Genomic DNA, 16547 nt, shown 5'->3' with positions numbered 1-16547 from the left:
GAAAAATTGTAGCGTGCCAAATTCAAATATATTACTATAAAAATCTATCTTTTATGAAATCACACATGAAAGACACCAAATTAAAGCTACACATGTTGTGAATCCAGCCAAAATATCTGATTTCAAAAAGGGTTTACGGGGAAAGCACACCAAACAATTATGTTAGCTTAGTACATAGCCACAGAAAAACACAGCCATTTTCCCAGCAAAAGATAGTAGTAACAAAATCCAGAAATAGAGATAAAATTAATCACTATCCTTTGAACATCTTCATCAGATGACACTCATATGACATCATGTTACACAATACATTTTTGTTTTGTTCGATAATGTGCATATTTATATCCACAAATCTCGGTTTACATTGGCGCCATGTTCAGAAATGCCTCCAAAATATCCGGAGTGATTACAGAGAGCCACGTCAAATAACAGAAATACTCATCATAAACTTTGAAAGATACATGTTTTACATATAATTAAAGATACATTGGTTCTTAATGCAACCGCTGTGTCAGATTTTTAAAAAACTTTAGGAAAAAGCATACCATGCAATAATCTGAGACGGCGCTTAGGAATACACAACATTTCGCCGCCATGTTGGAGTCAACAGAAATACGAAATTACATCATAAATATTCCCTTACCTTTGATGATCTTTCATCAGAATGCAGTGCCAGGAATCCTAGTTCCACAATAAATCGTTGTTTTGTTCGATAATGTCCATTACTAGTGTCCAATTAGCTAATTTTGCTAGCACGTTTAGTTCACGTGTCCAAATGCTGGCGCCGGTCCAGGCGAACTCGGACGAAAACTTAAAAAAGTTATATTCCAGGTCGAATAAACTGTTCAAACTTAGTAGAGAATCAATCTTCAGGATGTTGTTATCATTTATATCCAATAAGGTTTCAACCGGAGAATTATTTTCAGTCTCTATAAGTAATGGAACGCAAGACGATATAATGAGGAAAGCGCGTGAGCAAGAACTCAAATCAGAGGGCCTGTTGTCCGGACCTCTGGCAGTCTCTATGGGTGTGCCACAGGGTTCCATTCTCGGGACAACTCTCTTCTCTGTATACATCAATGATGTCGCTCTTGCTGCTGGTGATTCTCTGATCCACCTCTACGCAGACGACACCATTCTGTATACTTCTGGCCCTTCTTTGGACACTGTGTTAACAAACCTCCAGACGAGCTTCAATGCCATACAACTCTCCTTCCGTGGCCTTCAACTGCTCTTTAATGCAAGTAAAACTAAATGCATGCTCTTCATCTGATCGCTGCCCGCCTGTACAGCATCACTACTCTGGACGGTTCTGACTTAGAACTACAAATACCTAGGTGTCTGGTTAGACTAAACTCCTTCCAGACTCACATTAGCATCTCCAATCCAAAATTAAATCTAGAATCGGCTTCCTATTTCGCAAAAAAAGCATCCTTCACTCATTTTGCCAAACATACCCTCGTAAAACTGACCATCCTACCGATCCTCGACTTTGGCGATGTCATTTACAAAATTGCCTCACAGATCACTGCACCTGTACATAGCCCATCTGTAAATAACCCATCCAGCTACCTCATCGCCTTACTGTATTTATTTATTTATCTTGCTCCTTTGCACCCCAGTATCTCTACTTGCACATTCATCTTCTGCACATCAATCACTCCAGTGTTTAATTGCTATATTGTATTTACTTCGCCACCATGGCCTATTTATTGCCTTATACCTCCCTTATCTTACCTCATTTGCACACACTTTATATAGACACTTTCTACTGTATTATTGACTGTATGTTTGTTTATCCCATGTGTAACTCTGTGTTGTTGTATGTGTCGAACTGCTTTGCTTTATCTTGGCCAGGTCACAGTTGTAAATGAGAACTTGTTCTCAACTAGCCTACCTGGTTAAATAAAGGTGAAATTAAAAAATAATGATCTACTCCGATTTCAGAGCACTCTCGTCTGAGTTTACCAGAGCAGAATAATGAATTCATGGGCACTCAACACCGGTTGAATATGGCCAGTGACAGTTAACATCGGCAAAAAAAGCGTAATTAAATTGTTGCCAGCAACACAGTTAGTCATAGTTAGTCATGGATAACATGAAAACTGCCTAACCAGCTCTTCTAGGGCGAGTAAAATGGTCAGAGTGGTCACTCTCATTTGTGTCTGGAAGTAGCTAGCAAGCTAGCCAACGTTAGCTTGGGTGCTTGATTGCAATTGTAAGGTCAGAACGCTCAAATCAACCCTACTTCTCGGCCCGAGCGTCCAGTGTGCGCTCCGAGAGCGATACGCTCTGAATTTACAAACGGACAATCTGACAACTCTGAATTTACGAGCTGCTGTAGGTGTCCTGGATGGCAGGTAGTTTGCCCCCGGGGATGCGTTGTGCCAACCGCACCACCCTCTGGAGAGCCCTGTGGTTGTGGGTGGTGCAGTTGCCATACCAGGCGGTGATACACCCCGACAGGATGCTCTCAATTGTGCATCTGTAAAAGTTTGTGAGTTTTAGGTGACAAGCCACATTTCTTCAGCCCCCAAAGGACATCCAGCCAACTTAACACCAGAGTATGTGAGTGAAGCGTAGTAGGCGCGTAGCAGAGCGTGCCTAATTTGACTAGAGCGCGGAGCAAGTTTCCAAACGTGTCAGCCTTTTCGCCTGTTCCAATTTTGCTCCAGTAGCGCTCATTCCACGAGCTGAGATGAGGACCAAGAGAGGGAGTGCGGTGATGTAAAATCCACAACTAAAGAATCATTGTGGAATCTGAACTAAAGACATGTATCCCGAAAGGATTATGGTGTACTACTTGCACATGCTAACAGAAAGGAATGAGGTGGGTAGCTAGCTAAGTGTTTCATTGTAACAAAGTATTTCTAAACTAAAAATCCGATCTCTTAAAGTTTTGTTCAATTTCGTTCTATTATCTATACAATAGGCTAACTAGCATTGATTCTGGCCCAATAGGCCTGAAGGAACATTCTGTTTTGATAGGCCTAGAGGTTTTATGCAAAATAATCCTATCTAAAGAAAAAGAAAAAACTCCATATCCCTGCCCAACCTTGCAAGAGTGGCTCTAAGGGTGTTTAGCTTCCCCAGTGGCTCTGCAAGCATGGAGAGGGTATTCTCCACTGCTGGACTGCTCTCCAGGCATCATCGCATGAGCCTGAATCAAATTAAATCAAATCAAAGTTTATTTGTCACGTGCTCTGAATACAACAGGTGTAGACCTTACAGTGAAATGCTTACTTACAAGCCTTACTTACTTACAAGCCCTAACCAACAGTGCAATTTTTAAAGAAAAAATAGGTATTAGGTAAACAATTGATAAGTAAAGAAAAAAAAAAAAAAAAGTCAAATTACAGTGAAAATAACAGTAGCGAGGCTATGTACAGGTGGTACCTGTACAGAGTCAATTTGTGGGGGCACTGGTTATTCGGGATTATTGAGGTAATATGTACATGTAGGTGTAGTTAAAGTGACTATGCATAGATGATAAACAGAGAGTAGCAGCAGTGTAAAAAAGGGGTTGGCGGGACACAATGCAAATAGCCATTTGATTGCCTGTTCAGGAGTCTTATGCCTTGGGGGTAAAAGCTGTTGAGAAGCCACAGACTTTGGCTGAATTCGTGTTTCTAAAAGTTAATTCAAAGGCACTGTAGACAGATCCTAATTAGGCATTTTTTTCTTCATTTGTATTTAATTCTAAGTAAGTCACAGCATATATGCGCAATTTATAGACTAATGATTTAATACAACAAATGTTTAAATGCTCCTGCCAGCCTAGTGTGTTGCACTCACATATATTGCCAGGTAAGTTGACTGAGAACACATTCTCATTTACAGCAATGACCTAGGGAATAGTTACGAGCAAATTGGGGATGATTAGGTGGCCATGATGGTGTGAAGGCCAGATTGGGAATTTAGCCAGGACACCGGGGTTAACACCCCTACAATAAGTGCCATGGGAGCTTTAGTGACCACAGAGAGTCAGGACACCTGTTTAAACATCCCATCCGAAAAAAATAGAACCCTACACAGGGCAATGTCCCCAAACACTGGAATGTTTTTTTTAGACCAGAGGAAAGGGTGCCTCCTACTGGCCCCCCAACACCACTTTCAGCAACATCTGGTCTCCCATTCAGGGACTGACCAGACCAAACCTGCTTAGCTTCAGAAGCAAGCCAGGGGTGAGATGCAGGGTGGTATGCTGCTGTCCCCATGCTTCACAATATATTTAGTTGTAGGCTATAGAATTTAAATAATAGGCTCCTTATTAGGCTACCTATCTAGCTCCTGACATATTTAGTGTTCATATGCTGTTTAACACATGTAGCCTATTTGAAATAATGATGTGCTTTTTACCGTCACCTTTTCATGTTTATTCAAATACTTTGTATTCCAATCATATGGTTTGTTTTCAATATTTCCAAACCAAATGGTTGGTCCAGGTAGTCACAAAAATAGGTGGGTGTTAAATGGGGATTTTAATGAATTAAGCAAATTTGGAGCGGCAGTTTTATTTCCTGTGAGCGAGGAGGGGTTTTTAGCGGCGCAGTTGGAAAGGATGTGGAGTGAGGAGCGGAATTTCCGACAGCTCAACTCTGCTCACATATACTCTGCTTGACAGAACTGTGGGAAGCATTGGAGTCAACATGGGCCAGCATCCCTGTGGAATGCTTTTGAGAGTCCATGCCCTGACGAATTGAGGCTGTTCTGAGGGGAAAAGGGTGGGATACTCAATATTAGGAAGGTGTTCCTAAAGGTGTTCCTAATGTTTCGTATACTTGTGTACAAGTTTGCACTTGTAATAAAAAAGTTGAAATCCTTTTTTTATTCACTTGACTTAAACACAATGCAGCCTATTCTTCATTCTTTCATTCTGTGATATTCAAAGTCGGGATTGCAACCCCGGGTGAACTGCAGTGGGGTTGCTAAAATTATTATACTTTTTTTTTTTAACCAAAAATTAAGAATACAGATTATTGTATGGGACAATATAAAAACGATTTGGGAAATATTATTTGAAAAATAAGATTCCCTAACCCTAGAAAATGTATATATTGGTTTCTTTTCATTTTGATAATTATTTTCATTGTGGTTATTTTTTGAAAATATAAGGTTGTGTCATTAGATTTGGAGTGTTGTCTCGAGACAAACAAGTTTGAATACCACTGCTCTAACTTAAATCTTTGTTGACTTTGAGTTGACCCTATTTACTCTGCTTACCTAATTACATCTGTTTAGTGGCAGTGTTCTATTGTTTTCGTGGCATATTGGCTCTGTCTTTACAATAGCATTGTGTTGACTTTGTTCTGTATGTGTTTGCAGGTACAGAGCCCCAGCTCTACGATGCGCACTTCAGCCCAGGGGACGGAGCAGTGGGCTGCCCAGAGGAGTACGATGAGGTAGGTGATGTCATTGGATATAGTCATCACAGTTATTGGTTACATTACAGTTACTGCTGACAATATGACCACGCAACACATACATTATAATAGCAGTGTGACTGCACAGAATATCAATGAACCCCCCGACATAAAGCAGCATGATATGGGCCAGGGTGGTCTAATGTGAATGAGCAGTCCTGTATAGTGGTATAGCATGGTATACCACTGTGACTGCCCATTTGTAATATATTATGACATTGTGTGGTCCAGTTGTGCTGTTACCATTGTCCCTTTGCATACAGAGTTCCCTGGCTGAACTCTGCGCTCTCACTCATTCCACAGTAATTCAGCGAGTGGCCAGCAAAGCTATCATTACCACTCCGTGACTATTCCGCATGCTGAACACTACGGTTTGGCACAGGGTCCGATGACATCTGGCAGAATTTTCACATTGTATTTTTCTTTCGACCAAGTATTGAATGGTTAGAGTCTCTGGTCATATATACACATGTATTCTATTATGTTTTTTCAGCTGCGGTGAGCATGTCTGAAATTTTTGGCTCATCTCGTGCGTGGACTTTGACTATTTATTAATCCTTTCTGCTGCCTCCACAAGATTAAACCTTTTCTTTCGACTGTTATTCCATCAGTTTGCTTCGAGCACTGTAGTACGAGTGCACTGTATGCTGCCTAATAGTACACGCAAAACACCCGTCTCAATGTCAACAGTGAAGAGGCGACTCCGGGATGCTGGCCTTCTAGGCAGAGTTGCAAAGAAAAAGCCATATCTCAGACTGGCCAATAAAAAGAAAAGATTAAGATGGGCAAAAGAACACAGACACTGGACAGAGGAACTCTGCCTAGAAGGCCAGCATCCCGGCGTCGCCACTTCACTGTTGACGTTGAGACTGGTGTTTTGCGGGTACTATTTAATGAGGCTGCCAGTTGAGGACTTATGAGGCGTCTGTTCCTCATACTAGACACTAATGTACTTGTCTTCTTGCTCAGATGTGCATCAGGGCTTCCCACTCCTCTTTCTATTCTGGTTAGATCCAGTTTGCTCTGTTCTGTGAAGGGAGTAGTACTCAGCATTTTACGAGATATTCAGTTTCTTGGCAATTTCTCGCATGGAATAGCCATCATTTCTCAGAACAAGAATAGACTGATGAGTTTCAGAAGAAAGTTCTTTGTTTCTGGCCATATTGAGCCTGTAATTGAACCCACAAATGCTGATGCTACAGATACTCAACTAGTCTAAAGAAGGCCAGTTTTATTTCTTCTTTAATTAGCACAACAGTTTTCAGCTGTGCTAACATAATTGCAAAAGGGTTTTCTAATGATCAGTTAGCCTTTTAAAATGATAAACTTGGATTAGCTAACACAACGTGCCATTGAAACACAGGAGTGATGGTTGCTGATAATGGGCCTCTGTACACCTATGTAGATATTCCATAAGTAATCTGCCGTTTCCAGGTACAATAGTCCTTTACAACATTAACAATGTCTACACTGTATTTCTGATCTATTTGATGTTATTTTAATGGACAAAAAAATGGCTTTTCTTTCAAAAACAAGGACATTTCTAAGTGACCCCAAACTTTTGGACTGTAGTATATGCATATATATATATATATATATATACAGTGGGGAGAACAAGTATTTGATACACTGCCGATTTTGCAGGTTTTCCTACTTACAAAGCATGTAGAGGTCTGTAATTTTTATCATAGGTACACTTCAACTGTGAGAGACGGAATCTAAAACAAAAATCCAGAAAATCACATTGTATGATTTCTAAATAATTAATTTGCATTTTATTGCATGACATAAGTATTTGATCACCTACCAACCAGTAAGAATTCCGGCTCTCACAGACCTGTTAGTTTTTCTTTAAGAAGCCCTCCTGTTCTCCACTCATTACCTGTATTAACTGCACCTGTTTGAACTCGTTACCTGTATAAAAGACACCTGTCCACACACTCAATCAAACAGATTCCAACCTCTCCACAATGGCCAAGACCAGAGAGCTGTGTAAGGACATCAGGGATAAAATTGTAGACCTGCACAAGGCTGGGATGGGCTACAGGACAATAGGCAAGCAGCTTGGTGAGAAGGAAACAACTGTTGGCGCAATTATTAGAAAATGGAAGAAGTTCAAGATGACGGTCAATCACCCTCGGTCTGGGGCTCCATGCAAGATTTCACCTCGTGGGGCATCAATGATCATGAGGAAGGTGAGGGATCAGCCCAGAACTACACGGCAGGACCTGGTCAATGACCTGAAGAGAGCTGGGACCACAGTCTCAAAGAAAACCATTAGTAACACACTACGCCGTCATGGATTAAAATCCTGCAGCGCACGCAAGGTCCTCCTGCTTAAGCCAGTGCATGTCCAGGCCTGTCTGAAGTTTGCCAATGACCATCTGGATGATCCAGAGGAGGAATGGGAGAAGGTCATGTGGTCTGATGAGACAAAAATAGAGCTTTTTGGTCTAACTCCACTCGCCGTGTTTGGAGGAAGAAGAAGTATGAGTACAACCCCAAGAACACCATCCCAACCGTGAAGCATGGAGGTGGAAACATCATTCTTTGGGGATGCTTTTCTGCAAAGGGGACAGGACGACTGCACCGTATTGAGGGGAGGATGGATGGGGCCATGTATCGCGAGATCTTGGCCAACAACCTCCTTCCCTCAGTAAGAGCATTGAAGATGGGTCGTGGCTGGGTCTTCCAGCATGACAACGACACAAAGCACACAGCCATGGCAACTAAGGAGTGGCTCCGTAAGAAGCATCTCAAGGTCCTGGAGTGGCCTAGCCAGTCTCCAGACCTGAACCCAATAGAAAATCTTTGGAGGGAGCTGAAAGTCCGTATTGCCCAGCGACAGCCCCGAAACCTGAAGGATCTGGAGAAGATCTGTAGGGAGGAGTGGGCCAAAATCCCTGCTGCAGTGTGTGCAAACCTAGTCAAGAACTACAGGAAACGTATGATCTCTGTAATTGCAAACAAAGGTTTCCGTACCAAATATTAAGTTCTGCTTTTCTGATGTATCAAATACTTATGTCATGCAATAAAATGCAAATTAATTACTTAAAAATCATACAATGTGATTTTCTGGATTTTTGTTTTAGATTCCGTCTCTCATAGTTGAAGTGTACCTATGATAAAAATTACAGACCTCTACATGCTTTGTAAGTAGGAAAACCTGCAAAATCGGCAGTGTATCAAATACTTGTTCTCCCCACTGTATATATATAAATACATACACACACACACACACACACACATACACATACACACATACACACACACATACATACATACATACATACATACATAGTCCCAGTCAAAAGTTTGGACACCTACTCATTCCAGGTTTATATAATTGTTTTACTATTTTCTACAATGTAGAATAATAGTGAAGACATCAAAACTATGAAATAACACATATGAAATCATGTAGTAACCAACCAGCTTCTCCTGGAATGCTTCTCCAACAGTCTTGAAGGAGTTCCCACATATACTGAGCACTTGTTGGCTTCTTTTCCTACACTCTGCGGTCCAACTCATCAAAAACCATCTCAATTGGGTTGAGGTCGGGTGATTGTGGAGGCCAGTTAATCTGATGCAGCACTCCATCACTCTCCTTCTTGGTCAATTAGCCTTCACACAGCCTGGAGGTGTGTTGGATCATTGTCCTTTCGAAAAACAAATGTTAGTCCCACTAAGGGCAATCCAGATGGGATAGCGTATAGTTGCAGAAAACTGTGGTCGCCATGCTGGTTAAGTTTGCTTTGAATTCTAAATAAATCACTGGCAAGTGTCACCAGCAAAGCACCCCCACACCATCACACCTCCTCCTCCATGCTTCACGGTGGGAACAACACATTCGGAGATCATCCGTTCACCTAATCTACGTCTCACAAAGACACGGTTGGAACCAAAAATCTAAAATTTGGACTCGTCAGACCAAAGGACAGATTTCCACCGGTCTAATGTCAATTGCCTGTGTTTCTTGGCCCAATCAAGTCTCTTCTTCTTATTAGTGTCCTTTAGTAGTGGTTTCCTTGCAGCAATTTGACCATGAATGCCTGATTTACGCTGTCTCCTCTGAACAGTTGATGTTGAGATGTCTGTTACTTGAACTCTCTGGAGCATTTATTTGGGCTACAATCTGAGGTGCAGTTAACTCCATTGAACATTTTGCAGCAGAGGTAACTCTGGGTCTTCCTTTCCTGTGGCGGTCCTCATGAGAGCCAGTTCCATCATAGCGCTTGATGGTTTTTGCGACTGCGCTTGAAGACATTTTCAAAGTTCTTGAAATTTTCCGCATTGACTGACCTTCATGTCTTAAAGTTATGATGAGCTGTCATTTCTCTTTGCTCATTTGAGCTGTTCTTGCAATAATATGGAGTTGGTCTTTTACCAAATAGGGATATCTTCTGTATACCACCCCAACCTTGTCACGTCACAACACAACTGATTGGCTGAAACGCATTAAGGAAAGAAATTCCACAAATTAACTTTTAACAAGGCACACCTGTTTATTTTAAATACATTCCAGGTGACTACCTCATGAAACTGGTTGAGAGAATGCAGAGTGTGCAACGCTTTCATCAAGGCAAAGGGTGGCTACTTTGAAGAATCTCAAATATGAAATAGATTTAGATTTGTTTCACACTTTTTTGTTTACTACATGATTCCTTATGTGTTAGTTCATAGTTTTGATGTCTTCACTATTATTCTGCAATGTAGAAAATAGTAAAAATAAAGAAAAACCCTTGATTGAGTAGGTGTGTCCAAACTTTTGACTGGTGGCCAAAAGTTGAGAATGACACGAATATTAATATATTAATATTAACCGTCTCCTAAAGTTGATTCAGCTGCGGGATCGGGACACCACCGGTACAGAGCTTGCTCAGGAATGGCAGCAGGCAGGTGTGAGTGCATCTGCACGCACAGTGAGGCGAAGACTTTTGGAGGATGGCCTGTTGTTAAGGGCAGCAAAGAAGCCACTTCTCTCCAGGAAAAACATCAGGGACAGACTGATATTCTGCAAAAGGTACAGGGATTGGACTGCTGAGGACTGGGGTAAAGTCATTTTCTCTGGTGAATCCCCTTTCCGGTTGTTTGTGGCATCCGGAAAAAAGCTTGTCCGGAGAAGATAAGGTGAGCGCTATCATTAGTCCTGTGTCATGTCAACAGTAAAGAGTCCTGAGACCATTCATGTGTGGGGTTGCTTCTCAGCCAAGGGAGTGGGCTCACTCACAATTTTGCCTAAGAACACAGCCATGAATAAAGAATGGTACCAACACATCCTCCGAGAGCCAATTCTCCCAACCTTCTAGGAACAGTTTGGTGAGGAACAGTGCCTTTTCCAGCCTGATGGAGCACCTTGCCATAAGGCAAAAGTGATAACTAAGTGGCTCGGGGAACAAAACATCGATATTTTGGTTCCATGGCCAGGAAACTCCCCAGACCTTAATCCCATTGAGAACCTGTGGTCAAACCTCAAGAGGCGGGTGGACAAACAAAACCCCACAAATTCTGACAAACTCCAAGCATTGATTGTGCAAGAATGAGCTGCCATCAGTCAGGATGTGGCCCAGAAGTTAATTGACAGCATGCCAGGGTGGATTGCAGAGGTCTTAAAAATATAGGCTCAACACTGCAAATATTGACTCTCTGCAGCAACTTCATGTAATTGTCAATAAAAGCCTTTGACACTTATGAAATGCTTGTAGTTATACTTCAGTAACATCTGACAAATATCTAAAGACACTGAAGCAGCAAACTTTGGAAATTAATATTTGTGTCATCCTCAACTTTTGGCCACGACTGTATATATCTATATATATATATATATATATCACACACACAGTGCATTTGGGAAGTATTCATACCCCTTGCTTTTGCCACGTTTTGTTACTTTATAGCTTTATTATAAAATTATTGTTTCCCTGATCAATTGACACACAATACCCCATAATGACATAGCGAAAACAGATTCTTTATTTTTAGCAAATGTATTAAAAATAAAATCAGAAATACCTTATTTCCATAAGTATTCAGACCCATTGCTATGAGGCTCAAAATTGAGCTCAGGTGTATCCTGTTTACGTTGATCATCCTTGCGGTGGTTCTACATTTTGATTGGAGTCCATCTGTGGTAAATTCAATTGATTGTATAAGATATGGAAAGTCACACACCTGTCTATTTTACGGTCCCACAGTTGACAGTGCATGTCAGAGCAAAAACCAAGCCATTAGGTTGAATTGTCCATACAGCATCGAGACCGGATTGTATCGAGGCACAAATCTGGGGAAGGGTACCAAAAAATGTCTACAGCATTGAATGTCCCCAAGTACACAGTGGCCTCCATCATTCTTAAATGGAAGAAGTTTGTAACCATCTAGACTCTTCCTATAGCTGGTCCACATGGCCAACCTGAGCAATCGGGGGAGAAGGGCCTTGGTCAGGGAGGTGACCAAGAACCCGATGGTCACTCTGACAGAGCTCCAGAGTTATTCTGTGGATATGGGAGAACCTTCCAGAAGGACAACCATCACTGCAGCACTCCACCAATCAGGCCTTTATGGTAGAGTGGCCAGACAGAAGCCACTTCTCAGTAAAAGGCACATGACAGCCCACTTGGAGTTTGCCAAAGGGCACCTAAAGACTCTCAGACCATGACAAACAAGATTCTCTGGTCTGATGAAACCAAGATTGAATTCTTTGGCCTGAATGGCAAGCGTCACGTCTGGAGGAAACCTGGCACCATCCAGTGAAGCATTGTGGTGGCAGCATCATGCTGTGGGGATGTTTTTCAGCAGCAGGGACTGGGAAGACTAGTCACGATCGAGGGAAAGATGAACGGAGCAAAGTACAGAGAGATCCTTGATGAAAACCTGCTCCAGAGCCCTCAGGACCTCTGACTGGGGCGAAGATTCACCTTCCAACAGGACAACAACCCTAAGCACATAGCCAAGACAATGCAGGCGTGGCTTTGGGACAAGTCTTTGAATTGTCCTTGAGTGGCCTTGCCAGAGCCCTGACTTGAACCGATCAAACATCTCTGGAGAGACCTGGAAATAGTTGTGCGGAGACGCTCCCCATCCAACCTGACAGAGCTTGAGAGGATCTGCAGAGAAGAATGGGAGAAACTCCCCAACTACAGGTGTGCCAAGCTTGTAGCGTCATACCCAAGAAGACTTGAGGCTGTAATCGCTGTCAAATGTGCTTTAAGATAATACCGAGGAAAGGGTCAAAATACTTACGTAAATGTGACATTTCAGTTTTTTTACGATTTCACCTTAATGGGGTATTGTGTGTAGATTGATGAGGGAGATAAACTTTTTAATCCATTTTAGAATAAGGCTGTAACTTACATTTTTTGAGGGAGAAGTCAAGTGGTTTGAATTCTTTCCGCATGCACTTTATTGCGGTTCGATACTGTGATTTTTTTTTTTGACATTAGATGTATTTTGTATTTTATTAGGATCCCCATTAGCTGTTGCAAAAGTAGCATCTACTCTTTCTCGGGGTCCACACAACTTGAAACAGAATGAAATAATACAAAACATCAATAGACAAGAACAGCTCAAGGACAGAACTACATAAAAAAAATGTAAAAGGCACACGTAGCCTACATATCAATGCATACACAAACTATCTAGGTCAATCTTTGTGCATGACTGTCACGTTCTGACCTTAGTTCCTTTTTCATGTCTCTATTTTGGTTTTGTCAGGGCGTGAGTTGGCGTGAGCATTCTGTGTTTTGTTTCTATGTTTTGTATTTCTGTGTTTGGCCTGGTATGGTTCCCAATCAGAGGCAGCTGTCAATCGTTGTCTCTGATTGAGAACCATACTTAGGTAGCCTGTTGCCACCTGTGTTTATTGGTAGTTATTTTCTGTTTAGTGTATGTCGTCCCCTTACAGAACTGTTCGTTTGTTGTTTTGTTCAGTGTTCAGTTGTTTAATTAAAATATGAACACTTACCACGCTGCACCGTGGTCCTCTTCTCCTTCTCCCGACGACGTTCGTTACAATGACACAAGTAATTTTTCACAAAATTGTTTACAGACACTAAGTTGACTGTGCCTTTAAACAGCTTGGAAAATTCCAGAAAATTATGTCATGGCTTTAGAAGCTTCTGATAGGCTAATTGACATCATTTGAGTAAATTGGAGGTGTACCTGTGGATGTATTTCAAGGCCCTACCTTAAAACTCAGGGCTTCTTTCCTTAACATCATGGGAAAATAAAAAGAAATCAGCCAAGACCTCAGAAAAAATACTGTAGACCTCCACAAGTCTGGTTCATCCTTGGGAGCTATTTCTAAACGCCTGAAGGTACCACGTTCATCTGTACAAACTATAGTACACAAGTATAAACACCATGGCACTACGTAGCCGTCATGCCACTCAGGAAGGAGATGTGTTCTGTCTCCTAGAGATGAACGTACTTTGGTGCGAAAAGTGCAAGTCAATCCCAGAACAAAAGCAAAGGACCTTGTGAAGATGCTGGAGGAAACAGGTACAAAGGTATCTATATCCACAGTAAAACGAGTCCTATATCGACATAACCTGAAAGGCCGCTCAGCAAGGAAGAATCCACTGCTCCAAAACCGGCATAAAAAAGCCAGACTACGGTTTGCATCTGCACATGGGGACAAAGATTGTACTTTTTGGAGAAACGTCCTCTGGTCTTATGAAACAAAAATAGAACTGTTCAGCCATAATTATCATCGTTATGTTTGGAAGAAAAGGGGGAGGCTTGCAAGCCGAAGGACACCATCCCAACCGTGAAGCACGGGGTGGCAGCATCATGTTGTGGGGGTGCTTATCTGCAGGAGGGACTGGTGCACTTCACAAAATAGATGGCATCATGGAAGGAAGATTATGTGGATATATTGAAGCCACATCTCAAGACATCAGTCAGGAAGTTAGAGCTTGGTCGCAAATGGGTCTTCCAAATGGACAACGACCCCAAGCATACTTCCAAAGGTGTGGCAATATGGCTTAAGGACAACATAGTCAAGGTATTGGAGTTGCCATCACAAAGTGCTGACCTCAATCCTAGAGAACATTTGTAGGCAGAACTGAAAAAGTGTGTGCGAGCGAGGAAGCCTACAAACCTGACTCAGTTACACCAGCTCTGTCAGGAGGAATTGGCCAAAATTCACCCAACTTATTATGGGAAACTTGTGGAAGGCTACCCGACACATTTGACCCAAGTTAAACAATTTAAAGGCAATGCTACCAAATACTAATTGAATGTATGTAAACTTCTGACCCACTGGGAATGTGATGAAAGAAATAAAAGCTGAAATAAATAATTCTCTCTACTATAATTCTGACATTTCACATTCTTAAAATGAAGTGGTGATCATATCTGACCTAAGACAGGGAATTTTTACTAGGATTAAATGCCAGGACTTGTGAAAAACTGAGTTTTTAAATGTATTTGGCTAAGGTGTATGTAAACTTCCGACTTCAACTGTTAATGTTTTGACCATGACAGTTTACAATCTAAGGTAACGCCAAGTAATTTAGTCTTCTCAACTTGTTCAACATCCGCCATACCATTCATTACCAGATTCAGCTGAGGTCTAAAACTTAAGGAATGATTTGTACCAAATACAGTGCTCTTAGTTTTGGAGATGTTCAGGATCAGTTTATTGCTGGCCACCCATTCCAAAACAGACTGCAACTCTTTGTTAATGGTTTCAGTGACTTCATTAGGTGTGGTTGCTGATGCTTATATGGTTGAAACAGCATTATACATGGACACACATGCTGTGTTTAATGCCAATGGCAGTTCATTCGTAAAAATAGAAAAGTGTAGAGGGCCTACAGAGCTGCCCTGTGGTACACCACACTTTACATGTTTGACATTTGAGAAGCTTCCCTTAAATAAAATCCTTTGAGTTCTTTTAGATCGATAGCTCTGAATCCACGATATGGCAGAGTTTGAAAAGCCATAACATATACGTTTTTTCAACAACAGGTTAGGGTCAATAATATCAAAGGCTTCACGGAAATCTAACAGTACAGCTCCCACAATCTTATTTTTAATTTCTTTCAACCAATCATCAGTCATTCGTGTCAGTGCAGTGCATGTTGAGTGCCCTTCTCTATTAGCATGCTGAATTCTGTTGTTAATTTGTTTACAGAGAAATAACATTGTATTTGGTTAAACACCATTATTTGCTAAGAGCTGGTTGCAAGCTTATAGGTCTGCTGTTAGAATCATTTAAAGGCCACTTTACCACCCTTGGGTGGCGGAATTACTTTGGCTTCCCTCCAGAGGACATAGACTTTCCTCAAGGCTCAGATTTAAAATATGACAGATAGGAGTGGCTATAGAGTCAGCTACCATCTTCTGTAGCGTTCTATCTAAGTTGTCAATGCCAGGAGGTTTGTCATTATTGATCGATAGCAATAATTATTCCACCTCTCCCGCACTAACTTTTCAAAATTCTAACTTGCAACGCTTTTCTTTCATTATTCTTTTTTTTTATACATTAATACTATTGCTCACTGGTCGTTGTTGGCATTTCCTGCCTAAGTTTGCCCACTTTGCCAATGAAATAATCATTATAATAATTGGCAACATCAAATGGTTTTGTAATGAATAAGTCATCTGATTCGATGAAAGATGGAGTTGAATTTGTCTTTCTGCCCATAATTTCATTTAAAGTACTCCAATGTTTTTTTCTATCATTCTTTATATCATTGATCTTGGCTTCATAATACAGTTTCTTTTTTTTTGTTAAGTTTAGTCACATAATTTCTCAATTTGCAGTAAGTAAGCCAGTCAGACTTATTAGCCACTCCTTTTGCCCCATCTGTTTCAACCATACAGTTTTTCAATTCCTCATCAATCCATGGAGCCTTAACAGTTAGTTTCTTAACAGGTGCATGTTTATAAATAATTGGCAGAAGCAATTTCATAAATTCATCAAGTGCAGTGATTCATATTTTCCTTACATTTTCTGAAGAGGCAACGCAGGATTGCCCGTCTGTGTGTGCTGTTTGACTACCACTTTGTGTAGCTATTAGCGATGATGCTAATAATGACAACTGTCTTCTTGTGGATGGAAAGGCTTTCCCAAAAACCTCAATAAAATATCTACAAAGTATATTGACCTGGTATCATGAT

The 16547-nt window shown here is 41.2% G+C and overlaps 1 protein-coding gene across 2 annotated transcripts in view; it reads left to right on the top strand.

Moving 5' to 3' along the window:
• LOC139541918 (rab11 family-interacting protein 3-like) overlaps nt 1–16547 on the top strand; it is a 100931-nt gene that overhangs the window by 22373 nt on the left and 62011 nt on the right. For both annotated transcript variants that reach the window (XM_071346815.1, XM_071346814.1), the window contains exon 3: nt 5326–5402. In XM_071346815.1, coding sequence (XP_071202916.1) covers nt 5326–5402 — 77 coding nt within the window. The remainder of the gene's footprint in view (nt 1–5325; nt 5403–16547) is intronic.

Source organism: Salvelinus alpinus, chromosome 17, assembly GCF_045679555.1.
Source record: "Salvelinus alpinus chromosome 17, SLU_Salpinus.1, whole genome shotgun sequence".
Classification (NCBI taxonomy): Eukaryota; Metazoa; Chordata; class Actinopteri; order Salmoniformes; family Salmonidae; genus Salvelinus; species Salvelinus alpinus.
This window is presented reverse-complemented; position numbering and strand designations above follow the sequence as displayed.